This window comes from Paramormyrops kingsleyae, chromosome 7, assembly GCF_048594095.1.
Source record: "Paramormyrops kingsleyae isolate MSU_618 chromosome 7, PKINGS_0.4, whole genome shotgun sequence".
Lineage (NCBI taxonomy): Eukaryota > Metazoa > Chordata > Actinopteri > Osteoglossiformes > Mormyridae > Paramormyrops > Paramormyrops kingsleyae.
The window spans coordinates 22,388,562-22,415,844 of NC_132803.1; the positions used below are offsets into that span (position 1 = coordinate 22,388,562).

General features: G+C 42.9%; 1 protein-coding gene across 12 annotated transcripts in view; it reads left to right on the top strand.

Annotated features, from left to right (window-relative positions):
- LOC111841820 (disabled homolog 2-interacting protein-like) overlaps positions 1-27,283 on the top strand; it is a 213,930-nt gene that overhangs the window by 96,307 nt on the left and 90,340 nt on the right. For all 12 annotated transcript variants that reach the window (XM_072714505.1, XM_023807871.2, XM_072714506.1 and 9 more), the window contains one exon: positions 9,747-9,850. In XM_072714505.1, the coding sequence (XP_072570606.1) occupies positions 9,747-9,850 (104 nt within the window). The remainder of the gene's footprint in view (positions 1-9,746; positions 9,851-27,283) is intronic.

Here is a 27,283-nt window from a genome sequence, read left to right on the forward strand (position 1 = left end):
GTGTGTGTGTGTGTTAAAATGAGTACATTTCAAAATAACAATAAAAAGTACAGTATAGTAAATACATAACCATAACACAGCTGTTTTTATCATTACCAGGTAATATGTACTGTCCATAATTGTATGTGCTATACTATTATACAACTGGCACTACAATTGGTTTGTTTACTCCAGCATCACCACAAACATGTGAGTAATGCATCACATTACAACGTTACCATGGCTACAACGTCACAAGACAATATTTATTTTTCAGCTCCATTATAATATGTGCCTCGTGTCTATAGATAATCGGTATGTAGCTGATAGTTAAGTAAACTGGCCCAAAAAATATCTGTGATGGAATTTCAGCTTGGAGCATGAAGAAAGAAATTAAGTAAAAAATGAAACAGAATTTTAAAACCTGAATTTTTTTGGTGTGTAAATTCACTTTGGATGGCACGATTTTTAAGCTTGGGGTGAGACGGTGGTGTGGTGTGTAGCCCTGTTACCTCACGCCTCCGGGACCTGGGTTTGAGTCTCCGCCGTGTGTGTGTGTGTGTGTGGGGTGGGGGGTTCGCATGTCCTTCATGTGTTACCAGATTGCCTGTAGGTGTGCCTGTGTGAGTGAATAGGGTTGGTACCCCATCCTGGGCTGCTTCCTGTCTTGCCTCTGGGGTCGGCTCCAGGCCCCCTGAGACCCCACATAGGATAAGCAGAGACTGGATGGATTTTAAGCTCACTTTTTAAGTAGCATTTGACATTTTTCTGTCTTGTTTCAAAAGGTATGTTTTTATCCTTAAAATTTTCCAATTTGGTGGATCAGTATCAATGACACTAGCTTGTGCCTTGTGGTTTTAAAAAAATATTTTGTTTGTTTTAGACTTGTTTGTTTGATTGCGATGACTTGTTAATAGAGGAGGCTAAGGTTGTTACACACTTGAGTTAAACTACAGCAGATGTACCCTCCTGCATGCAGAAGGTTTGTTCAGAATGTGACAGAGTACTGTTATAGTTCAAATGGATTTTGGATAGATGACAGTTGGATGTTACATTTGTACAGCCTCTGTGATTAGTGACTCTTTTACTGCCTTTGTCCCCTGTTGGAATAATGAAGTAATGTTGACCTATTCAGTGACAAAGTCAGGTGTGATGTCAGAAACTTAAATGAAATCATTGTAACTTAAATGTAAATTATTCAAAAGATATTTCAATCCCCATGACAACTGTTTGCCCTGATTATAGAGTATGACCTAGTTTTATCTCTTACTTTTTGTAACATATGTTCCATAGATGTTTTGAAAAGGAGCCCCGTTGATATGTGACATATTGTCTATATTTGTTCTGTTATCACATAGATGGTCTTGTTCCTTATCCTTTGTACTGCTGGACTCCCCAGTGGAAAACGAGATGCACCAATGGTAGAAATTTGATCTACATTTCTCTATTTATTGATTATGTACAGTGAGCAATGTGGAGGATGGATTCCAGTAATGGGCACCGCTCATCTGTCACATGCCAATTGTCTAACATGACTTTTCTCCAGACTGTGGCTATTTGGGATGAGGTATCGAGCAAGAGGATATGGAAAAGGGTGTTTGCTAAGCCAGGGAACAGTGTAAAATAACACATAGCTGAGGAAGAACTTCAAAGGAAGAAATATGAAGGCCATCTTTCCACATGCTACTTGGCGTTTGTTCAGCGTGAGGTTTGTTGTTGAGGACCGGTCACAAACTCGCAGTGTCACCAGCAGGAGATAAAGACAGCGGACAAATTGCCCTGTTAGCTGCAAAGTAATTACAGTCAGTGTCCTCTTCAGCTTAGCTTTTCTTTTTAAAAACCTCTTAAAATCCTTAAGGCTTTTTTCATGTGTGTTTCGGATCATCGTAATTTGTATGTGTCAGGCGTTTAGACTGATTGCAGGCTTTATAGAGAATAATAGCCCCTGCTATCAAGAATTCTTCTTGAAGTCCCATTCACTTTCTTTCTACTGCATGTCCCCCACACCTTAGGGAGCGTGGGTAAACCAGATCACCGTGCTCTCTCCTTCAGGGTGCTCTGCTGTGGGACTTTGCAGGCCGATGGGTAAATTATAATCAATCATTGGCATGTGTGTTTATTACAGAGAAGAAATAAGAGACCTAAGGAAGGGGTATTGTCAAGTATTTACCACTTTATTCTGCTGCTTGACAAATCTTAAAGATTCTAAATTAACATCTTTATAAAATTGGTATTTATATAACAAAATAAAAGGCAACGTTACTCGTCTTATTCAGTTGTTGCCATCATATCTACTGTCAGAACTCTGATGTATAAATTTCTCAGAATATGATTTTATGAGTCCCATAAACCTGTACAATAGTGTTAAAATCAAGCTAAAAATCAAACAATGTTATATGGTATCATTCTAAGAATGTGTCCTCATGGCAAATACAATTTCAATAGAAACAGTTACCTATGGCATCCATGCCTGTGTTTTGTTGAAATAGGCAGTAACTTCGGTCCACATTTGAGAATTGTTACAGGAGAAGGAGAGTCTAACTCCTTTCTGGGAGGTAAGCTGTTTTCTATTTATACTCAGCTGTTAATTCACCCTTTTTACTTTCATTGAGCTGTTGTTTGAACATGTGACGCAATGCTCAATTGAATGAATACGTAATTGAGCATACACATTACTCAGTAGTGCTAACATGTTAGTAATACTAAGGAATATCTAAAATGGTGAACAAAGAGAAGTTACTATGTATTTAATGTATTTTCTGGTTTTTTTGCACTACAAATAACCGATAAAATTCAATGGTAATTTATTCTCATTTAGATTTTATAAAGTATTACACAGAGACATAACATTATTTTAAAACGGTAACACTGCAACATGTTTTCTGTTGATAATAATTAACAAATTTGCAATTAATATTGATCTATTGATGAATATTGATGAAAAGCTAGTCTGATCTTCATGCCACACTAAGGTGCTTGGTTAATCTGATCTTGGGTGTGCACTGCATTCAGTCAACAGCTCAGTCACATGAAAATTACCATAGCTTGTGGCCTGTGAGCACTGGAGATGGGCTTGAGTGTCTTAAACTGTAAAACAGACACCTCTTCTGCTTCGATGCACCCTGTTCTTCTCAGTTGATTGTCATCAGTTTCTTTGAAATCGCAGACACATTTTTTTGAACAACTGCATCCCCCATCATAGGGAGAAGTAATCAGGTGAGAGGTCGGTTTGTTTTTGCTTTTGAATGAGAAGCTAGAAATTAAGAGAATGCCACGTCCCAGTCCTGTAACAAATCTGAGCCGATTGCTAATCAAAGAGCAAAGTTGGAGGATCACGGCTTAGAAAGTTCTCCTCTTTCAGACTGCTTGCTGGTCATTTGTTTTCGATGAGCTCATACCCCCCCCGCTTCCTGAGACAGAGCAGCCCTGGAATCTGAAACAGAAAAATGGCCTCCTTGCATTATCCGATTTGACAGGCGTTTGAAGTGGACACGTCGTGTTTATTACACATTCTTTCAGGTCTTCATTCTTTCAGATCTTTCACGTTTTGAATGTAGGAGTAAAGGCTAATTCTGTCTGATTATGTAAAGAAAATAATACAAAGGAGTATTTTTCCAAGTGGTGTTTGAAAGAAAGGGGCCCCTTTGCTTAAAACTCACGTTCCCAGCTGTGCAAAGATAAAGCAGACATAGGTTCTAACCAACTTCTGATCCTATGATTCGTCAAAAATGTGTTTGGCGTGTGACCCCGTCCACATGCAGAGCAGGCCCCAGCTGCCTGCTCCCCTCTTTGGACACCTGACACCTCTTTTAAGACTTAATTTCCATTTTCAGGCATCAGGAATCATCCTGACCCCAAAACAACCCCCTCCCCCACAAATCACTACATGTTATGTACAATTTCCCATCAAGACACAAAAGTGACAGCATTTTCTGGAGGCCCATTGAAGGGGCCCATTTGGACTGGGACATTTCACAGATCAAGAGGACGAGATCTTCATGAGTATCTAATTTTCCCTGCTTACTCCCTGAAACACTGAGATGTATCACATGAAATCCATAGTGTTTGTACGATCAGCCGCTATTTACCTTACAGCTCTGTTCACCATGCTCCTGCAAGGGTTAAATTCACACTGGGGGCCCCACCTATGTGGAGAAGGTTTGTGGAATTCGCTAAAATGGAAATGGGAGCCTTCCTGAATGAAGAAGGTTCCGGATGAGTGTAGGAAGTGTGCTACCTGACCCTGTATTAATGAAGGTTAATTTGCCGTTACGGTGGGCAGTACGGAGTAGCAAAGGAAACTGATGGATGTTCACATTGTGACAGATGCTGTAAGATCGATATGAATGATGCTTTAGTGGCAACGTCTTTCATTAACATTAGCTAATTGTTGTTTCAGGAGCCTGTTTTTTCCTCAGAGCAACTAATACAATATTTGCATTCCCATAAATGGCACAATGTAAAAAAAAAAAGCACTGCACTGGTTTCAGATAACATGTTAAGTCAGATTATGGGAAATTTCATTCATACATACTTGTAGTTCTTATACGTCATTATATTTTAATAGCTTATTTTTCCCTCTTGGGGTGGTGCGGTGGCGCAGCAGTGCAGTGGTTGGCACTGTTACTTACCATCTCTAGGACCTGGGTTCGAGTCTCTACCATGGCTTCATGTGTGTGGAATTTGCATGTTCTCCGTCTGTTGTCATGGGGTTTGCCCATATGTGTGAGTGTGCCCTGTTTTCCTTATTTAAAGTGTGCAGTTTTATTTTATTAGTATAATGTTACTCAGTGCACTGTTGAATTAAACTTATAACTACATATGGATCTCAGTAACTGAACTCTCATTTCTATCTATCTGTCTGTCTGTCTGTCTATCTATCTATCTATCGTCCATCTGTCTTTATAATATTAGGCATTTAACATGTGTGTGGATATTGTACAAATATATGTCATGTTATGTGTATAAACACATGCAAGGATATGATGTTCAGTGGCTAAAAATGCTCATGTTACGGTGCTAGAAACCGCATTCCTGACGAATTGTGTATCTGTAAATGGTTCTGGGCTGTTTTGAAGAGGTTGCTCAAACAGGTCTGGAAATAATTTGATCAGTCACATTTTATTACTCCACTGTCTGAAATTTGAAAAGGCAGAGTACAAAGGAGTTGTGCAAATATTTTTATTTTCCAAAAATTACTGAACTTGTGACCTAGTCGAGGATAAGTGTTTGGAAGATGGATGGATGGATTATTTAGAGGATGGATATTTAGAATGGACTAAATTAAAAACAATATATTTTCTCAGATTCTGTATGTTTACAATGAACGTGGGTGTCAGGTTGCTCAGTGGGTAGTACCATAGTGTCCTTTTTACCATGCCAGCTTAGTCGCGAACCTGTATCAAGTATAGGTCTAAATTAACACTTTGATTAAGCATGCAGTGCACTCTGCAGTTTACGTCATTCAATGCCTATTGCACAAATCTCATTGGATGTGCCAGTGAGTTTTAAATTAAGCACCTGTGGTTTGGCTTCTTGGATTGGTTGAATGTTCACTAGTTTTGCGCTAAGCAGTTGCTGACCCAAGACCCATTTATATAGGTTGATTCTAAGATTGGGGCTAGGAAATCTGATTGTGGATCAGCATGGGAGCTTGCTGGTTTTAAAATGCTTACATTTGCATCTCTGTCTCACGACCCTTTCAGAACTTGTCTACAAGTTGAGAATCCCTGATGTAGAAGACAACAAATCAACAAATAATCGCATCATCAGATTCAGAATATACATTCTGTGTAATGCTTCCCAGAATATTCTTATTGGTAATGATGTTCATTTGGATTTGTAATTTACATAAATTAGAAAATTTACTCAGAAGAAGCCAGGTAAAGAAGTACTGTCAGTTTTACAGCAGTGAATGATTTTAGACATTTTGATTATATGAAGAAGTATCAGAGATGGAGACATGCATCTAATCCACTTAACTGCCTTCAAGTCTTCAGAATAGCTGGATGGTTGCCATGGCAACCTATCACTGAAAATTGCCAAATCTGAGAATGGACATAAAGTATGTTGTGTAGCAGCCTGACGGGCACAGATCAGAGAAAGGGGATATTTACACTGAATGAAATCAACAGGTGATTAACCTAAAGGAGTATGTTTTTGTTAAGTGCGGTGTAGGTATAGGAGATAATTTAAATGTTTCTAAATAAATAGGTCAGCTAAATGCGATGGGAACCAACATGACTGAATAAATGTATGTTAATGTAGATTTTCTAAGTAAAAGTGTAACTAACGTTAAAGGTTGAAGTCCATAGGTTTGATTTTTTTGGAGACATGCAGTGTCTTTTAATGAGTAAGCTCAATAAAGGCACTTACATTCTGTCCATCCATCCATCTGTTTTCCATACCATTTATCCAATGTTTGCTTGTGGCTGTCACTTTCTGCCTCCCACGTCCACCTGACCCTCCTCTCTCCTCTCTCCTCCCTAGCGAGACCCTAACAAGCCACTCGTTTGTCTTACCTCTAGTTTCTGCCCTTGTATTACTCACTCCATTTGCCTCTCGTTTACTCATGTCATGTAGAAAAGTGCTTCCGTGTGCTGTCTTTTCAAGTCCCGTCATTGACATCAAACCTGCGTGTTGCCAGTGCCTTCCCTTGTTCTGATCCTCCTGTTTTCGATCCCTCGTGATCCCGTTTATTTCCCGTATTTGTTCTTTAAATTCAAAAAACCTTTTCTATTTCATTACCACGCCAGTTCCCGAGACCTTTGTCCCTCACCTTGTGATCGTGGCACTCATTGCGGCAAGCTATCGAGTAATAAATTAAATAGCACAAGGCACACTAAGGCCCAAAAAATATTAATTTTATTTTTTTTAAATAAATTAAGCTTTTCTGTTTTATGGTTTTTAAACTGATAACAGCTTTACGAGAAAACAGAAAATATTGCATGCATCTGTCTCACTGTCATAATGTTTAAATTCGTTTTTGACAACTGGTGTAATTGGGGTTATTAACCAATTAGCTTGTTTTTCCTAAAGCTTGCCAGTAGCGTCAAAAGTTTAAATGAAACTGGACATCTTGTTATTTGTCCTGCTAAGGGATGCTTAAGAGTTCATCTGAATAGGGAACATTGTAATTTGCATTAATTAAGCCTAATCTAGGCCATAATAATGTATGCTTTCACCCTGCTCTGACGAAAGCACCCAAAAATACAAATTTGAAAAAAGGCCTCTGAATTTGATCACTAGTCTTCCGTCCACTTGAGTGTAGAGGGTGACTGTTTTGATCAGTGGCTGGTAGAGGCAGTGGGTGATGCGGCGCTTCAGATGATGGGCCTGGTGAATGGCTTAAAGACTGCAGCTTATAAACCCAGGGGGTGACATTTATGAACGTATTCAGAAGGCTGAAAATTCCCCTATTTCACATGAGTTCCCATGAAGCACAAGGCGTAAGCAGATAACGGTTTGGACAGGCTGCTGGTTCACCGCAATGCGTACTCTCACACACACACAGTACCACACTATGAGCAATTTAGAGATGCATGTTTACCGTGTTATTTAGCTGCAGGGGGAAACTGTAGCATTGAGAGGAATCCTGTGTAAACTTGTGAAAAGCATGCAAATCACACACACACCTAGCCACTGTGTTGCACTAGGGCTTGTTTCAGTTCATGAAGAAGGATGTCAGTTGAACATTCATCTACTGTTCCTACAGTTTGAAATTTGTAAAAGCTATATGACCTCCACCCATATATAATCACGCTGTAATTTTAAAAAATCCATTTCCACTTAATTGTGCCTAACCTCTCTTGTTGCTGATCTTTTCAGCTCTGATGGCCCTTTTATCCTTTTATATCTTTCTTCATCTATCCATTCATCAGCACCCTGTATCCCTTCCTTCTTCAGCTGACGATGAAGTGGGTTTCACCTGGATTTTTTTATTATTCATGATGAGAAACTACCAGCTGTATTTCTCTAGATGTGTACGCAGGATGCTTGTAGTGTCTGGATCTTGGTCTGTGTAGAATAGCTGTAAAATGATCTGATGTTTACTTTTCCCTTTATGTGCAGCATGACTGTAAAATGTCTTGACACCAGTCTCTGAGATCCGTTACGTGTGGTTTTGTTTCCAGCACCATCTCTGTTTCCAGAACGGCTTTTCTGTCAGGCTCAGTGTTTTTTTTTTTCCCGAGGTTTTGAATCTCAATAACAAACAATGTACTATGTGGTGAACGCATGTACTGAGCTCATTATTGTGGTACGTAAGTTGTTTGTATCTTGGAGAATAAATTACAATATTAAATCACATACATAATTTATAAACTCCTGAAGAAAACCACATTTTTCATGCATAACCTTCCAATAAAAATAGTTTTTGCTGTAGCAGTTTTTCGTTATTGAACTGGTTGTGTAATCAAGCATATTGTTCTGAAAAAGGGTGTATTTTACAAAGTTTGTTTGGAGGATAGACCAAAATATTGACAGATTTTCCTGTCAGGAAAGTCAAACATATTGATTATTTGGTTTCCATACCTCCTAAGGCATTTTTCCTGTATTATTTGAAAATTGAGTATATGTACATGTATGTTACTCCTACAACTTGCATAAGTCTGTATTAGAAAAATAATAATGACCAAGTCATTGGTGTCAGTAAACATGACACCAGACCTGCCCCTTCTGACGGTTCAGCCCGTTTGGTTCTTGGAAGCCAGTGTGTTGAAGGCAGAAGAAGATGACCCACTGGTTTTTCGGGAAATAAGAAGCATATCTATATTTAGCAGTCGTTAGGCAGCGTTTTTGTCGTGTCTTTGAAGCACTTTGTACTGAGTGTGCTGGGATATGATTACAGCAGTAAGACTGATTGACACAATCAGTTCTTCTTCTTCCTTGTACAGAACTGACTGCTAAAATCACCCAAGTGAATTCTGTGTTTTTACTTCTCAAATTCAGTTTAAAATGTTCTTCCGCTACTTCTCTGCAGTTGTCCTCTTTTATAGAGTTAGTCTGTAATGAGATCCTGTACAGGGGACGCCCCGGCCCGTAACCCCCAGCCGTCTTAGGAACCAAGATTAGCAGTTTGAAGCTGGATGGATGATATCTCAGATAAAAAATAAGTGGGATCTCTAAAAACATAATGGAAACCAAAGCATATTTCTGATTTCAAAATCAGTTTATTTTTTAAGCAACTCATGTTTACCACCACATTGATGGAACAAAAAACATTTCCTAGGCCTCTGTGAAAGGGCAGCAGGATCTTAAAGGATCTTTCTACTCCTGCATTTGGGAAGTAAGCAGAACCTCTTCCAGCTGAAGCAGCACACCCGTGACCATGGGATTTTATGTAGTTCAGTGCTTTGCCCAGAGTGATGCTCCTGACTTTATGGATTGCTGTGTTAGCTTAGTGTTCTCAGTGGGGGGTGTTCTCAGTGGGGGGTGTTCTCAGTGGCACCTGGCACACACACAGGCCCACATACAGTGGCTTGTAACATGAAAGCCCCTTGGGATTTAAAGGCCTTAAATTACAAACGTACAGCTGTTCACCTGCGATCTATAGCAGAAAGATTCTTAAGCAGTTCAGGGTTAATACACTGCCCTGTGCCTGACTGTTATAGTGGATTAGTGTTCATGATTTGGTTATAATCTCAGGAAATCATCCTGCTTTATTTTAATCCAAGCTCTACAGGAGTCCAGCATACATGCCGCTTAAGCTAATATTACCTGCGGCAGCTGTCCCCATCTGAGTGCCGTGTCACTTCCTGTGCCCGCAGAGTCCCCCCCTGAGCGAGCGGGCCGTAGGCGCAGCATGCCCGGCAGTGCTGGGGACAAGACCCCAACTATGGAGCCTGCCGCATCCACACCCTTCCGGGTCACGGTGAGTCTCTGTACTTCTCTCTCGCTTTCCCCTCTCTTTTTCTGTTTCACACTCTGTCTCTGGTGTCGCTAGAATAATGTATTAATTCAACTCTTTGTGTGCCTGTGTGTGTGTGGGTTTGCATAGATCACATTTGAGGACCAAATTGTCCCCAAAGTGTAGTAAAACTTGAAATTTCCCTACTTTTGGGGACATCTTTTGAGGTCCCCATATGGATAGCCTCAGTTTAATGAAAATCTGTTAATGCAATCAAAAAAGTAAAAATGCCAAAAGTCTTGTATTTGGGTTGGTTATGGTTAAGGTTAGGGATGGGTAGAGGTTAAGGGTGTCGTGATTGGGATTAGGGTTTTTCCATTCCATTTAGATAGGAAGACCAACGTGTGTGGGTTTGTGTGTGTCTGTCTGTGTTTGTATATGTGTGTGTGTATGTGTGCACACGAGTGCACATGCATGGTGTACCATTGACTGGATTGTGGTGTGTAGATCAAGTCAAAAGAGACAGGGAAGTCTTTGGGATCCAGAGATGGTGCCAAGCACAAATTAATAAGAGTGATCTTAGTTTTCTTCTGAAACAATAATATTAATTAAATATTTGCTTATATAGCATTATTCATGTATATTCAGTGAACTGTATTGTATCTTGGAGGCTTTGTTTTGAGATTTTCATTTCAGAAAGCAATTTATCAAAGCACTAATGCATAAAATGTATTCATTTCTTATAATACTGTTTGTGCCTTGAAATTGGTAAATATCTGTTGCAAACCTTCTACCAGAACAAATTCTGCAACTTAGCAGAAAACAAACATTGTTTTTCCTGGCCAGCTGGTGGAAAGGCACCGACTATTTGATTAAGTATTGTCCAATTGTGTCTCAAGTCTAATTCAGAGCTTTCAAGAACTCTGGCAAAGTAGTTGCTTGACTACTTCAGTGACCTCAGCCCCAGAGATGGGCAAGTCCTCCTCTGAGTCTTCCATTCAGAGAGATTTAGGAGATCTTCGAAATATTACTTCCACCGCCTGACTATATCCCCTTTGAGGTCAACAGTCCTCACTATGTGTTTGGGTCTACCAGGTCTATCCAGCATCTTCCCCCACCACTGGATCCACTGGTGAGAAGGTGACAGCTCCACTCCCCTTCTCACCTAAGTGTCTATTATATATGGATGCAAATCTGACTGTATGATTACAAAATTGAAAATCGATCTATGGCCTTGGGTGCTCTGGTGCCAAGAACACTTTTGAACACCCTTATGTTCGATCATGGTGTTCGTTATGGACAACAATCAGATAACAGATCACCACTCAGATTACAATCAAGCAAGCCATTTCTCCCAATCACACCCTTCCAGGTTTCACTGTCATTACCCACATGAGAATTAAAGTCACCCCCAGCAGAATAATTGAGTCCCCAGAAGGGGCGCCTTCCAGCACCCCCTCCAAGGCCTCCAAGAATGCCGGATACTCCGAACTGGTGTTTGGCGCGTAGTCATAGACAGCCATCAGAATCCGCTCCCCAACACGAAGTTGAAGGGAGGTAACCTCTCATCCCTCGGGGGAAACTCCAACACACTGTCACCAAACCAGGGGGCTATAAGTAGCCCCACCCCTGCCCAGCGCCACTCACCAAGGGCAATTCCATAATGGAATAGAGTCCCCTCTCCAGGAGATTGGTTCCTGAGTCTGAGCCGTGTGTTGAGGTGAGTCGGACTATATCAATAATGGTCCTGCCCGATCTACTTCCTGCACCAGCTCAGGCTTCTTTCCCACTGGAGAGGTTACATTCCATGTAGCTAGAGCCAGTTTTGGTAGCTGACGATCTGTCCACTGAGGCCCCTGCCTTCGACTGCTATCCGATCTACATAGCACTCACACCTCCCCCTGCAGGTGGTGGGCCCACAGGAGGGTGGACCCATGTTATTTCTTCGGGCTATGCCCGGATGAGCCCCATGGCTAGTGGCCCGGCCACCAGGCGCTCACCCTCGAGCTCCCGCCCCAGGCCTGGCTTCTGGGCGAGGCCCCAGTCCCCCAGTCCAAGTGAGGTAACATGGTCCTTTATCATAGTCGTCATGGGAGTCTATTTGAACCGCACTTTGTCTGGCCACTCACCTAGGACCAATTTACCTTGGGAGACCCTACCAGGGGCAATTGCCCCCGACAGCATAGCTCCTAGGATCAAAAGTAAGTAATTAATAACAGTGGCAACAGTAGGTCTCTGTGCTCTTTACAAGCTCTGGCACAACAGATTTTAGGAATGAAACACTGGTCACACTTTGTGGGTAACTTAGAAACAGCAGGTAGCCTAACTGCATGACTATGGTAAGAAACCCAGGTGACATGGACAGAACATGTAAACTACTTGCACACACATTGGAGGTGGGACTTGCACCCCCTGGCAGAGTGAGATGACAATGCCAGCCACCTCAGGAGGCATATCAGCCGGAGTGAGACGATGCCAGCCACCTCGGGAGACATATCAGCCAGAGTGAGACGATGCCAGCCACCTCGGGAGACATATCAGCCAGAGTGAGACGATGCCAGCCACCTCGGGAGACATATCAGCCGGAGTGAGACGATGCCAGCCACCTCGGGAGACATATCAGCCGGAGTGAGACGATGCCAGCCACCTCGGGAGACATATCAGCCGGAGTGAGACGATGCCAGCCACCTCGGGAGACATATCAGCCGGAGTGAGACGATGCCAGCCACCTCGGGAGACATATCGGCCGGAGTGAGACGATGCCAGCCACCTCGGGAGACATATCAGCCGGAGTGAGACGATGCCAGCCACCTCGGGAGACATATCAGCAGGAGTGAGATGATGCCAGCCACCTCAGGAGACATATCGGCCGGAGTGAGACGAAGCCAGCCACCTCGGGAGACTTATCGGCCGGAGTGAGACGATGCCAGCCACCTCGGGAGACATATCGGCCGGAGTGAGACGATGCCAGCCACCTCGGGAGACATATCGGCCGGAGTGAGACGATGCCAGCCACCTCTGGATACATATCGGCAGGAGTGAGACGATGCCAGCCACCTCGGGAGACATATCGGCCGGAGTGAGACGATGCCAGCCACCTCGGGAGACATATCGGCAGGAGTGAGACGATGCCAGCCACCTCGGGAGACATATCTGCCGGAGTGAGACGATGCCAACCACCTCGGGAGACATATCGGCCGGAGTGAGACGATGCCAGCCACCTCGGGAGACATATCAGCCAGAGTGAGACGATGCCGGCCACCTCAGGAGACATATCAGCCGGAGTGAGACGATGCCAGCCACCTCGGGAGACATAACAACTGTGTGATAATATTAAATGATCAGCACATATTCCAAGCAGTTTTTAAAGGACCTGTTAGTCATTACAACAGAGCCTCTTAATCAGTTTATAGCTGATTAAAATTATGTACAGCACAAGTACTACAAAGCAACAACGTTGCATACTAGAAAACTAGCAATTTCTGTTGCTCAGTAATTACCTAGTCTAACACTGTGACAATTTATTTGACTTTTTTTCAATGTCTTTTATTACAGAACATTTATAAGGTCTATAAAGTGATTTACTTAACATTTCTAACAGTTTTGTTTTGTAGATAGAAGCAAATAAAACACACTGGTGTTAATAAACTCTTGTTAGACCTCCCACAGAGTTTCAATAACCTCTGTGATATGAGCTGCGAATGCTGGAAACTGCTGCCAGTGCCCAGGAAACAGAAACCTGTATACAGTAAAGTTTGGCTTGTGTTCGGTTTTGACTGGAGACATTTGGTTTGGTGTAAAGCACAGATCAAAGTCAGAGGGTCACCACAATGGTTACTTCAGGCTTTTGTTTGGAATAGACCTCAGTAACTTCCTGTTAACCCTAGTACTTCAAAGCTGGCCAGCCGTGAACGAAGAGCAGAGTCACAACATATGCTTTCCGTATGTGAATAAATGTCTTCCATGGAAATAAGGAATGACTTAAGGAATGTGCACATTTTCTATATGCTACAGGCACTTACAGACAAGGAGCTTGCATTCATTGTTTGGTTTGGTCTGAAGTGACCTAACACTTTTGTCATTCTGCAGGGGAATATTTGGTAGAGCAGACCAGCTGTAGAGGCTTCTCATCTGTGTTTGAGAAGTTTGATTCTTCTTGTGTTCTTTCTGTTTCTCTACCTTCTGGCTTCTGATTCTTGTTCTTCACCAGGAGTCACAAGTTTCCGGATTATTGTTTAGGTATCACCCATCTGTGACGGATGTTGCTACGCCTTGAGCTGAGCCATAACATTTCTCAGAATCCCTGAGCTATTTTCCAGATAGTGTGGCTGAAACTCAAAGACAGGGGTCAATTGCTGATGATCCAGGTCTCATCTCTGTGCTACGAGAGCCATTACTTGCCTACTGTTTAATGCACTGCATATCCCCTGAATGGCCTGATCATATATCATTATATGTGGTGATAATTACTGTATATTTTATACAATTTGACTTGAAGGAGTCACTGTGACCAGCGTCCTCCAGGATTGTGGGCTTAGTTCCTGCCCCTGATATAGAGATCATACTGTATGTGCTTCCCATGTTCAACTGCACTTACTCCAGCCTGCAGAAATATATGGTCAGGATTTCAGTAATGGAGAGGGTGCTCCTACCTTATGGACTGTATCACTCTGTCTACTGGGACAGGCTGTAGGTTCATCATCGGGTCCCTCTAGTGGTAAAAAGGTTAAGGACAAAGATTAATGATTAATTATCAGACTCATATACTGTATATATACGTGTGTGTGTGTGTGTGTAGGTAGGTATGCATGTATATATGTATGTATATTGGGATTAGGATTTTGCTCATAGACGTGAATGGACTGTCTCCACAAAGATATGAATACAAGTGTGTGTATGTGTGTTTCTGTATTCTCCACCAAGCAAAGTGAGATGGTTGCGAGGAGGCAGCGTGAATTAATGACCACTGCCATGGCTTCTGACAGTGGAGAACCAGTGGTCTGGTGCTTTCTGCTGGGACGAGTAATGCCATAATGCCGGTGACATCTCACCCAAAGGAATAAACAGGCAAACTGGCCTGTGCGGGGAGAGAGCACTTGCGGTGGCGTGGTGGGTGACCTCTAATCTATAGTCAAATGAGGCCATCCTTTAGCCAGGAATTATTCTTATCTTTTATTGCCTTCTGTCATTTGGTGGTCTTTCTCAAAAACTAAGCCAAAAAGCCACTGGCACAGTCCAGTCTGCTACATTTCATTGGGCCGCACATCGTAACAATGGAGCTATCAATATATCTTCACCTCGCTCTCCCTGCCCTGTGGGACATTGCTCATTATTAGCGCTGCGTTGTATAATGAGCTGCAACAGCAGATGGCCTGTTAAGTTAGCACGCCGAGAAGCGACTTACCAGCTAGCTAATTGTGACTCATGACACCCTGTTAATGGGGTCAAGGTTTGCCCTGATGATTTCACTTTAATTTTGATTGCATTTAGCACTTTATTTACCATGTTGGTCCTAATCAAGCCCATCCACCACCTTCTCCCGGGCTGGTGTTGTCATAATTAATGCATTTGTTCATGAAATTCAAGGAAGTTAAAAATGGGAAAATAAACTGTTTTGCTTGTCAGTGATAATAATAACAATAATAATAATAATAATAATAATAATAATAATAATAAATGTCATTGTCATAATAAGCAAGAATAAAATATATAAAAATGTTCCATAGAGATCATTTTATGCTTGCATTTTAAAAGTAAAAATACAAATATTATTTTCAGCTGTTTACTGTTCTACTTCTGAATTCTGATTTTAGTAAATTTACATTTTATCATTTCTGCCTCCTGAAACGGCAGCTAATTTCCTGATCCTCTTTCCACAATCAATTGTCAAGGACCTCAAGCATTATTTAAAGTAACTGAGTGAGATAATCAGGTAATAATGTAATTAAAGATTTGGATAGAATGGGAATCTTGCAGTCCTGCAGTGTTCCATTAGTAGAGCTAAAAGCTTAGTCCAGATAGTATCTGTTTAAATTTTTACTGCCATCTACTGGGCATTTTAGAAATGGAAACTGCTAAATGCAAGTTATTGGGATGTCATTCCCTTTAGCATGAGAAAAGAGATTTCTGATGGAAAATCTGCCCTTTAAAAACCTTTTTTGAAAAATCAAACTGACATCTGTAACAAATATAATCTTTGTTTTTTATTGGTTTTATTGTATGTGGTTGTATGTCTATTGTCTTAGTATTTTTGAGAGACTTGTCTTTTGTAGTTATATGTTTCATTGCCTTTAGTGAATTTGGTAGTATGTCTATTGTCTTTAGTGTGCTTGTAACTAGCCGCCATTCTTGGCCAGGACTCCCTGGAAGAAGAGTTATTGTAACTCAATGGGACCTTCCTGGTTAAATAAAGGTTAAATAAAATAATAAATGTGTATGTCTGTATCTGCGTGTGTGTGTGTGTGTGTATATATATATAAATTAATATAGTCTGGCAGGAGCCGAGAGTTTGATTTTCACACCTCATTTGCATTGTGCTTATATAAAATATATAGAAAATCTCAATTTTAGGTACCTGAAATGGTAGTGATGTCTGCTTTACACTCCATTAAAAATTTTGACAAGCATTTTTCCCATAATCCCTTTGGCTTTTATGATCAACATCTATTTTCAGGCTGTGAACATGTTTTTCTGTTACTTAACTGAACACGGTTTGATGTTCATCCCCCCCCCCACCGCAGTAAGAGTTGTTTCAATAAACATGCAGATGGTGTATAAACACGTTTGGCCAATGAATGTTTGCATACAGGGCATGGGCCGAGGAAGCTGGTGCTGTGGATCCATAGCTTAGGCAACAGACATTGTCCAAGACCTAAGCAACACTGGGCATTTCCAGGTCCTTTCGGAAACCTGATGTGTTGAACTGGGAATCAGCAGGGAGAGTGAAGCTCTCATTGCCTCCCTGTTTCAGAACAGAAAGTCTAGATAGATTGCATATTGAAAGGCAGCGACAGAGTGGAGTGCTTCTGTCGATTCTCTCCCATCTTTCCTAACAGGCAGACTGGGAGCAGAAAGGGCATTTTATTTCACACCTGCTTCATTGATTCTGCTAAGAGGTGAAGTGTGGAGAAGATAAAAGCGGTGCTGCTTTCAGGATGTGCTCTGCTCTAGCCAAATGGTTCTTACTGCGCTTGTTGTCTTTCTATGTACTGAAAAACAGATTAGCGGCCATTAGCAGAGTATGGAGCCAGTTGCAGTCCAAGAAGTAATCGTTCTGTTAGCAGCACCATTTCTGCTGGTATTTTTATGTTTTCTTCTTATTTGTTTTTTGTAAGGGCACATCGGCATAGTCAGTTTAAAACTGTCTTTTTCTTCAAGGTTACCACCAGTATCCACAGTCCAAGTCACAACTTAATGTACTACAGAAATACATGGGAAGATGTGTTTTAGTGTAGATCCTAGACAGATGACCACATGACAGCCTGCTACTACAGACTGGAGAGTCTGGATCCCCTGCAGTGATGATGACTCAAAACTTGCTATGAAAAGCCTCAAAAAAACTGCAGCAGGAAAGGCGATTCCATGCTAGCACAGGGAAAGCCTGTAACACCCACACGGCCTGTTCACAGGACTTCCTGCAGCCTGCTGCTCCATTTACACATGGGGGCGGGGCCAGTCTTGCTTGCTCCATTCCTATTGGCCCATAAATCATTCGAGAAACACAACTTACACTTCATGTTTTTTTTTTCTCATCTACCAGGATGCATTGCTGGGCTGTCAGGTGATGTATGTAAACGGTACTCAAGGGCAGAATCCAATTCTACACTAAAAGCAGGGACTCTGTCGCCATTAATCGGGCAGGATTAAGCTCTCTTGCACTCTGGAGCACCCATCCTCCCTGCCTCCTTGCTGGTGGGGGGGGCGAACCCCTCCCATTTTTTTACCCAGAGTGGTGTGAAATATGCAGGAGTAACCGTGCACAACCCCCCCATGGAGCAGCCTTCCTGCAGCTCTGATGGGCACCATAAATAACTCTCTTGGAAGTCCCACTGAAAAAATCCCTGTGATATAAATACCAGAAAAAATAACAGTGGCCATGCTTCACCACTGTGTGAGGCAGGGAATAAAAGCTAAGAAAGTGGCTTGAGGCTTAAGATGCTTGCAGTAGCTGCTTCAGGTAACTGGAAAGGCAGGAGAGGATTTTAGGGCCTGATTGCAGTTGCGATTGAAGGCTGTAACAGAGGATGGGAGCTGATGGGCAGAGCGTCAGACGACCGAGCCGAGGGCCCTGTGTGCAGAAACCCGAGAATGCTGCTCCTCTGCAGTCCCTGCTATCTTCTAAGTGCTCCAGCTCTAATTCGGTTACAGGCCACAAACCCGCTTCTGTAGGAAAGCGCTAATTTCTAAATGGAGGGTGGGGACGCACTGTGGCGGCCCTCATCTCTGCTACCAGCAGTCCTGGCACTGTGTCCTCTTTCTCTAATGCTGATGAGCAATTAGCGATCTAAAGAGCTATTCTGGCATACGCGGGGTCACCATGTTTACCGCCCGCGTATGCAGCCGGCCGCAGGGGGCCCGGCTAGATCTGCACTGCCTTCGCAAGCTTCAGACGCAGATCTGCTTCAGACGCAGATCTGCTTCGACACGGAACTGTTACAGAAGCACCTTGATAGGAAAATCATCCGCTACCACGAAACAAGTGAATTGCCGATGGCATGTACATGCAGGGCTTATGTAGCACAGTGCTGTAATAATGCAGTGCGGCTTCAGCTGGGAAGAACTGGATTTCAGCCATGGTTTTTTCATGAATGTACCTAAATGTGCCAGATCAACATTTAGAGGCCAAACAAATACTCCAAATAATCCAGAACTGCTCATCACTGTCATATTCTGGTTATGTCAGTAAGCATCAACAGAACCTGGAATGCTGAGCTAAACGCCTTCTTCACACAACCGACGTGATTTTTAAAAGAGGGAGTGGGGAAAACATTAATACATCTTCCTCAGTCCTCATCACCTCTCTTACTGCTGAGAAATTACATCCCGACCTGACAACTGTGCTGCGCTGGAGAAACCGGTAATGAATATTCAGTAGGCCTGCCTAATCCCTGCGGATGGGTCCGCTTTTATACCAGCCGTGTTTAAATCCCTAAATGAACAAGGCTTTAGGCTCAGCATTCAGTTTCTATCCCGCTGATGTCCTGCAATATTCCGCTCTTACGACAGACACTTCTTTGTCATTTCGGTAATTTGCGGTGATCGATCCAGCTGCAGGGTGCTTTGGATCGGACGTGGTCATGGTTTTATAGGGACCTCAGCTGATCTGCAGGTTTGGGACTCTTATAAGAGGTCGTGCCACAGCTTTGTTTGTGTTCCGCTCCCTGGCGTAGCACGTGACCCCCCCCCGCTTGCATCGTAACGACTGTGGCCTGGCATGGCTCCGCCGAAACCTCACTACTCAGGTCCACGGCCTTTTCTCTTCCATTGCTCTGTCTCCCGGAGACAGGCGCTGCTCTGCTCCCTCAGGCAGTGAGCTAAATCTGTCAGAACGTCTCCCTGTCTTTCTCTGAGCATCCCGCGCCCTCCCTCCTCTCCCCTCCCTCCGCATTTCAGACTGGAGTTTGGCTCAGTCTGCCGGAAACCTCGTTTGTGCTGCTGGTCACAGATACTCTGCTGTCGATCCCCCAGCAGCGTCAAAACACTGAAACACGGGGAACCGTAAGACCCTGGGGCAGGCACCACTCCTGAATTTAAATCAGTGATCTGCGTTTTGGAGCTCGGCGGAAGGTGATTCTATTGGACAAATACACACATTGCCCCTGATATCCTCCAGCCAGATTTGTTCTTATTTACCACTATTTAATGCAGCCATTTAGTTCTTATTCACCACAATTTTTTAAGCGTTTTATTCAATAAATGTGAGAAAAATAATGCTCCCCTTTGCTTTTGTGTTTCTGCAATGATTATTATGTAAATAATTAACAATGGTTCAATAAATGTCCATCGATCTTATATAAAGTGATGGTGCAGAAAGAGCAGTTTTTGACCGATAAGGATGCCCCCCCCCCCCCGCCCCCAACACCCCTATCATTCACAATGAAGTAAAAGAGAGGTAGCAGCTGTCCCCCATCATAAAGCATAAACCTTATGTCTGGTGCGAGGCTTCGTCTGCAGCCTGGCCGGTCCTCCTTTCACTTTTGACAGCTGATGATTTTGTGTGGCTCTGAATGTGTGTGGAGTAAATCCCCGCTGTCAGCGCCCCGGCCCCCACCCCGGACACACAGCCAGCTTACAGTCCCAGGAGCAGATTCACAAATCTTTCTGCTTCATTCTACTTAAGTTGCAAATAGATAAGGAGGCTCTTAAGTGGGTTTAAATACATAGAACGTTGTGCCAGTTTATTCGGCAGGCCTGAAGCAGTCATTTATATCTCTCTTCAGCAAGTCTTTGCTGAAATGTTTTTATTATAATTATTTTCAGCAACATTTAATTGACTTCTTCTTGTGCACTGGATAAGTAGTTATGGATGGATGGATGGATGGATGGATGGATACTTTGTACATAAATTACCTTAGGTATATATACAGTAGGTATTGCTGTAACATCATGTGAATGTAAAAGGTAATGTCATACATATGAATGTAATACCACACAAAGTGTGGTCCAAACAGAAAAACCTCATTGATTTTCTCTTGTACAGCAGTTGTTTAATGTCAATGTGTCCTGTAAGCATTTACTAAATGCATGTGGGATGTAGGCTTGTATGGAATTAGCATAGATGTGTTTATTTTAATTTTTGGGTGGGTGGGTGCTGAAGAGGGGATCCAGCTCTAGTATTCATACAGTAGATCCTAAGATGCACCAGGATTCCTCTGGTGAAAAAAGAGGAATATGTAATAACACAAAAATTAAAGACACAAAATAAAGCTTTTAGACAGTAGAGGAGCGTTGCATCTGTCACCCTGCCAAGCAGTCCTCTGAGGTCACCTCATTTTAAGGGAATATGTTGCAGGAGAATGTGCGGACCGCGGGGGGCGCTGTCAAGCCGCAAAAGGGTGTGCAGACTACAAAGGGTGTCACTGAGCCACAGGAGGGCGTACAGACTGCAAGGGGCGGCGTGAAGCTATGGGAGGGCGTGCAGACTGTGAGGGGCGCTGCCGAGCTGCAGGAGGGTGTGTAGACTGCAAGGAGCACCATCTAGCCACGGGAGGGCATGCAGACTGTGAGACGCGCTGCCAAGCCGTGGGAGGGCCTACAGACTGCAAGGGGCACCACCAAGCCACAGGAAAGCGTGCATACTGCAAGGGGCTCTGCCAAGCCGCGGGAGGGCGTGCAGACTGCGAGGGACACCATCAAGCCGCAGGAGGGCGTGCAGACTGCGAGGGACACCATCAAGCCGCAGGAGGGCGTGCAGACTGCGCGGGATGCCATCAAGCCGCAGGAGGGCGTGCAGACTGCGAGGGGCACCGCTGAGCCACAGGAGGGCATGCAGACTGCGAGGGACACCATCAAGCCGCAGGAGGGCGTGCAGACTGCAAGGGGCGCTGCTGAGCCGCTGGAAAATTCTGGGAAAACTAGTTACTTGGGGAGCCATCTCAGTCTTCCTGTTTCATGCACTCCATGTGAACTCTATATTTGCATTGAAGAAACAGTGCCACACTGTTGGAGTTTGGGGAAAAAAAGTCTGCATCAATTAAAACTAATCAGCACCAACCCAACTGTCAGTGGCAGCCCATTCTCTCTGAGTCCTTATCCAGGCACTGGCACAGAGAAATGTAGTGTGAAAAACGTCTTTGTAACGGCGAACAGATCCACAGGACGTGGGGGGTTTTGGGGAAAGGAGCAGGGAGATATGTTGGACTCCCTTGTAGAATAGCAGGTCAGCAAGCAGGACATGGTATGCATGCCCGGTTTGGCTGTATAACTAATATGAGCAGCTGTTAATCCTCGACGAGCTTTCCCATTGCTCTCGGTCTCTCTCCCACGCACACAGAACACTCTTCGGATATCAGCCGATGACACCTGCATGGGGGGGCTCACCTCCCATCTCAGCCCTCCCCAGAAACATGCACACCCACCCACATTTAACAAACTCTGACACTCCATGCTTCACCTGCACAGGCATGTTACGTCGAGTATTCTTGCACATGATTGTAAGGTTTTTTTTTTAATCCAAAACAGGTTTTCCAAACAAAAGGCAGGGTGTGCAGTGTTGGCGAGGATTGGATTAACAATCACGGACTGTATAAGCTCACAATTAGCACATATCTCTCTCCATCTGGCGTTCTGTGTATAGTAGACCTGGCTGGCCTGGTAGCTGGAATCAGACTAGTTGACACGCGTTTCTTGAAAGGGTTGATAGAGGAGCGTACCGATCCCGTGCGCCAAAACCTGAGCTGGTTATCCAGCACGGTGCCATTTTGGCCCCTTGTTGAATCTGAGGGAAAATGATCTGTTCCATCAGCTGCCCTCAGCAGTTACCTTTTCTACAAACTCCTGAAATGGCATCGTCAGGATCCTGTTCTTCTGTCAGATTCATATGAATTAACAGTGAAGCTTCTGCAAAAGGCTTACAGTACCTACCTCGAACACCTGAAGCTTCCTGTTGGGGTTTCAGGGCAACATGTCCAATAGCTATAGCTTAAAGTTTAAAGCTTGAATCTTCACAGCAATGCAAGTCTAAGTTATTATAAAAATATATTAGGACATCAAGCTAGTTATTTATACTGTTTCCATTCACTGTGATATGCTCCATTTTTAAGTTTCAAACATTCCATTCCTGCCCACTCCATATATGCACATTTGTGTGCTTTATGACGATGCAGTTTGATTAGTAAGTGAAATAAAACACCAGTATAAAAAATGTACTAGAATTAACATTCATAAGGAGTTGGTGTTCTGAGGTGCCCCAGCTCCATCTTAATGATCTTATCCTGTTTTACTGCATGCTTCACTGAAGGTTTTATGTGGGTGACCTTCTAATGCATGACCTTGAATTGAAATGCATATGTTTTACAGATTGCATCATGTTCTCTTTAATAGTTTCTTCTTTGGTTGTTAATGAGGCTATTAGTCAACGATACATAAAAAATGTATCATAGGAGCAAAGTGCTAGAGGGTAGTCATGTGAATGGCACGCTTTTATTATCTTTTTATGATGGAGTCCCAGTGACACACGGCTGTTTCGAATACTGCACTTTCCGTGCGTCTGCTTCCACACCCCAGCGGTTTGTGAGGTCACGACGTCCGCTATGAGCGGTTGTGCTCATGGCTACCAGCTGGCCTGGTCCTTGACACTACCTGCATCCTGCTTGTCCCCTGTGACATACCGTTCAGATTGTAGTACTTGTGCTACTGTATCTGTAGTACCATTTCAGTATGGCTCCTGTACAGCTATACATGAGCAAGACCCCTGATTAATGTTAAACAAACAACATTTTTAGCATTGAAAAAGTGTATATGCACTACCAGTCAAAGGTTTTGCACACCACAGGTTTTTACCTATTTTTTACTTTTCCATTTATTTCGGAAACTGCAGATTTTTTATTCTTCTTAAGTATTGGAAAGTTGAGTGAACAACTATAAATGAAAATATAAGTCAAATAAAACAGGTTTCCTTTATAACATGGAAGGAGTATGTAACAGTGCATGTCTGACATCCTGATAACTGGTTGTGTGGTGATGGCAGTCAAATTCTAGGCTGACCTTTAACTTTAAATGCACTAGTTACCTGTTTTATCCCATTAAACAGAGCAGCATGTAATCTCCCTTGTAGAAAGAATGCCTTGAATTTTCTCTGCTGTTTTAATTGCCAGATGAGGTTACTTTGATGAATCAAGATATGACATTGTCTTGCCAATAAAGGTACTCAAATGGTGAACATAGTGTAAATTTATTTGTTAGCAAAAACATTGAGCATATCTTTAATAAATGTTAAGTAAGTAACATGCAAATATAGAAATTCTCAGTGTGTGCAAAACTTTGGGCTGTTAGTGTGTATATAACGTAATGACTGAATAAAGGGGCTGGATATAATGACACTTAGTTGAGATTTCATACGAGGTGTGTTGGGTTATGCATTCATATGCAATCTTCTCCTAATAATGTTTCCTACAGGTATTGCAATGCAGAGCGAATTTGGCCACAGTACTTGGAGATGCCAGTTGATTTTGGCTCCATTTAGAAATTCATGATAGATGGATGTGTGCGATTTTTATCGTGAGCGCCTGGTGGTCTTGCTTTCTGTATAACAACGTGTGAAATAGTGAAATTTTACTGCTCAAAATAGAGATGGTGCCAAACAAAGAAATCCCACTTTGTCATGAATGCATTTATTGGAACAGCAGATGGCCAAGTAGTGAAGGGTCTGAATTTGTGACGAAAAAGTCTGCAGTTTGGAGTCACTGAAATTCTATGTCTAGTTTTTTTCTTTTAAAAATGAATTTTTAGAATAATTACTGATTATTTTTAAACTCATCTCATTTGAAAATTTGAAGTCAAGTTGCTATTTATTTTTGCTGTATTTGCAGTCTATTCATTTTTTTAAAGCAAATTCAAATGATGAAAAAATGAGTTTACTGTTAATGTGTCTGTGTGTGTGTGTCTGTGTGTGTGTGTGTGTGTGTGTGTGTGTGTCTGTGTGTGTTTCCTGCAGTGGATTGTCCAGGCTTTGCCCCAGCCGTGTGCCTTATGTTGCCTGTGACCCTTAACAGGACAGGAGATTAGGAGATGGATGAATTATCTTGGGCAAAAATGTCTATATTGGCAGGCATGCATTTTTTTAACTTATGTCATAATTTGTTACAGTTTAAAAGGCTGCCAGGAGACACAATGTGTTCATTAGAGAGTATAATTGTAAGGCTGGTCTGCCTTACTGCTAATCCACTCCTTTTAATACTCCACACGGCAGGCTTTGTGCTGGGTACCTTCAATAAGGAGTGAGAAACCGAACCAGACACCACAGAACAAACAGTTCAGTGCCTATTTTTTTAATGGTTGAATATTTTTTAATGATACATAAGGTGTCAGTTGGGCACCATTTGTGCATTTAAGGAGCATTTTCAGCAGTAATAAATATGATGGTTTTTGTAATTGCCTTTTAATCTTGGCGGGAAGGATGAGAGCTCTGAATACACAGTGGGCGGAGTTATCGATCTGCCGCTGTTTTACCTGTCATCTCATTTGTCTGTTTGCTCGATCATCCGGCTATAAACATCCACATTGACAGCACCCACTGTTGATTTTGAAGACTCATTTTTTTCTCATCACTACTGTGCATTAAAGATTTCTGTGGATCTTTCTCACATGTCAAAAAATGCACATGCCCAAACTCAAATACCCACCCAAACATGAGCAGCCTCAGATAAGAGGCAACCATGGGTTAAGGAATAACATCTGAATTTTCTTTGTTCAGTGAAATATTAAGCATGACATTTTAGTGACTATTGAGTTGTTTAGTCTTGCAAATGAGCTAATGCAAAATTAAGGACTATGTGTTTAATTTCAATGAAACGTCTCAGAATCATTTATGAAAGCAGGCCGATGTCATTTCCCCGCTACATTTAACACCAATTCCAGTTTGCCTTTTTTTGATGCACACTGATATAGAAGATTTTGTTTGTTAGCAGAAAGCCTTTCAAATTATGAGTAATGGGCCGGGAAACTGCCTCATTTAGACCTGAAACCGAAATAAGTGAGAAGACTTAATAAGGGCCTGATAACTCAGGACGTTCAGTTCAGAGCCCCATTAAGCTTCAGCCGAAGGCCTATAAGAGTATCGACCACCCAGTAAGCTACTCCATGCAATCTTATGTGTATATCTGCATTTTTAAAGATATGTCTTAACTTTTACATTTATAAAGACTTCCCTTTGGCACTACATGTTTATCTCTTAAATTATTAGTTATCCTGAATTGTTAATTCTTGTTCTTCTGCCAGTGCTGGTTACTGCACCCAACCTTATTGATTTCCTTTAGAAATTTTAAACCCTCAATTACATTCTTTCCTGCCTCCTTTATAGCCGGGAAGATTAAGTGTCTCCCCCCTTTGCTGGAGCTCATTTGTCTGATATCCAGGACAGTCACCCTTGTCCTTACGTGGCCCTCACTGGCTCCTGTATTTCTGCACCACATAAGATTAATGCAGCCTGGTTTGCCATACGGACTTCTTGCTATTCTTTAATATCCCCTTTATACTTTTCACTGCTTTCGCACCATCTAAAGCCCGTCGGTCTGCCGTATCACCCACGCCTCTGTCACGTCGCTGGCCTCATTTAGTGTCCACAAATAAAAACCTCAGCTCAAACAGAAATATAATTTTAGTGGTGCTGAATTTCATCTGCCTGTTGTCAGCTCGCTCTTTTAACACACCAGGTCTCCTCTTTCACCGCTCTCTTCCACCCTTGAAACTGGTAAATGCGTTTGAGTACTTTTAGCATACTGTATGATTTATTTTTTCAAAAGATTTTTATTTCTCCTCCTTAATTTTGGGAATGTAACTTTGTCGTATTGACAGTAATATTTCTTATCTTAACATTTACTTATCAGATTCTTGTCCAAAACGTACAAGCGAGGATTTCTTTGGGTCGGGCAACAGGCTCAGCCGTCGTCCTTTGCGAAGCTGGTGTTGAGGCCTTTGGGTCGGGCAACAGGCTCAGCCGTCGTCCTTTGCGAAGCTGGTGTTGAGGCCTTTGGGTCGGGCAACAGGCTCAGCCGTCGTCCTTTGCGAAGCTGGTGTTGAGGCCTTTGGGTCGGGCAACAGGCTCAGCCGTCGTCCTTTGCGAAGCTGGTGTTGAGGCCTTTGGGTCGGGCAACAGGCTCAGCCGTCGTCCTTTGCGAAGCTGGTGTTGAGGCCTTTGGGTCGGGCAACAGGCTCAGCCGTCGTCCTTTGCGAAGTTGGTGTTGAGGCCTTTGGGTCGGGCAACAGGCTCAGCCGTCGTCCTTTGCGAAGCTGGTGTTGAGGCCTTTGGGTCGGGCAACAGGCTCAGCCGTCGTCCTTTGCGAAGCTGGTGTTGAGGCCTTTGGGTCGGGCAACAGGCTCAGCCATCGTCCTTTGCGAAGCTGGTGTTGAGGCCTTTGGGTCGGGCAACAGGCTCAGCCGTCGTCCTTTGCGAAGCTGGTGTTGAGGCCTTTGGGTCGGGCAACAGGCTCAGCCGTCGTCCTTTGCGAAGTTGGTGTTGAGGCCTTTGGGTCGGGCAACAGGCTCAGCCGTCGTCCTTTGCGAAGTTGGTGTTGAGGCCTTTGCTCAGGGGCAATATTATTGATCTGCTTTGATCCCGCATCCTTTCAGACACAGTAAGACACCCATAACGCACCACGCCACACATTTCTAACAACTGAGGTAATACTGTTTGCCCTATGTTAACTGTTAAAATTTATTTTGCTCTTATTGTAGGTGGACATGACTTATTCTGAGGAAACAACCACATTAAGCAAAACACGGTCATTTCAGGCAACTGGT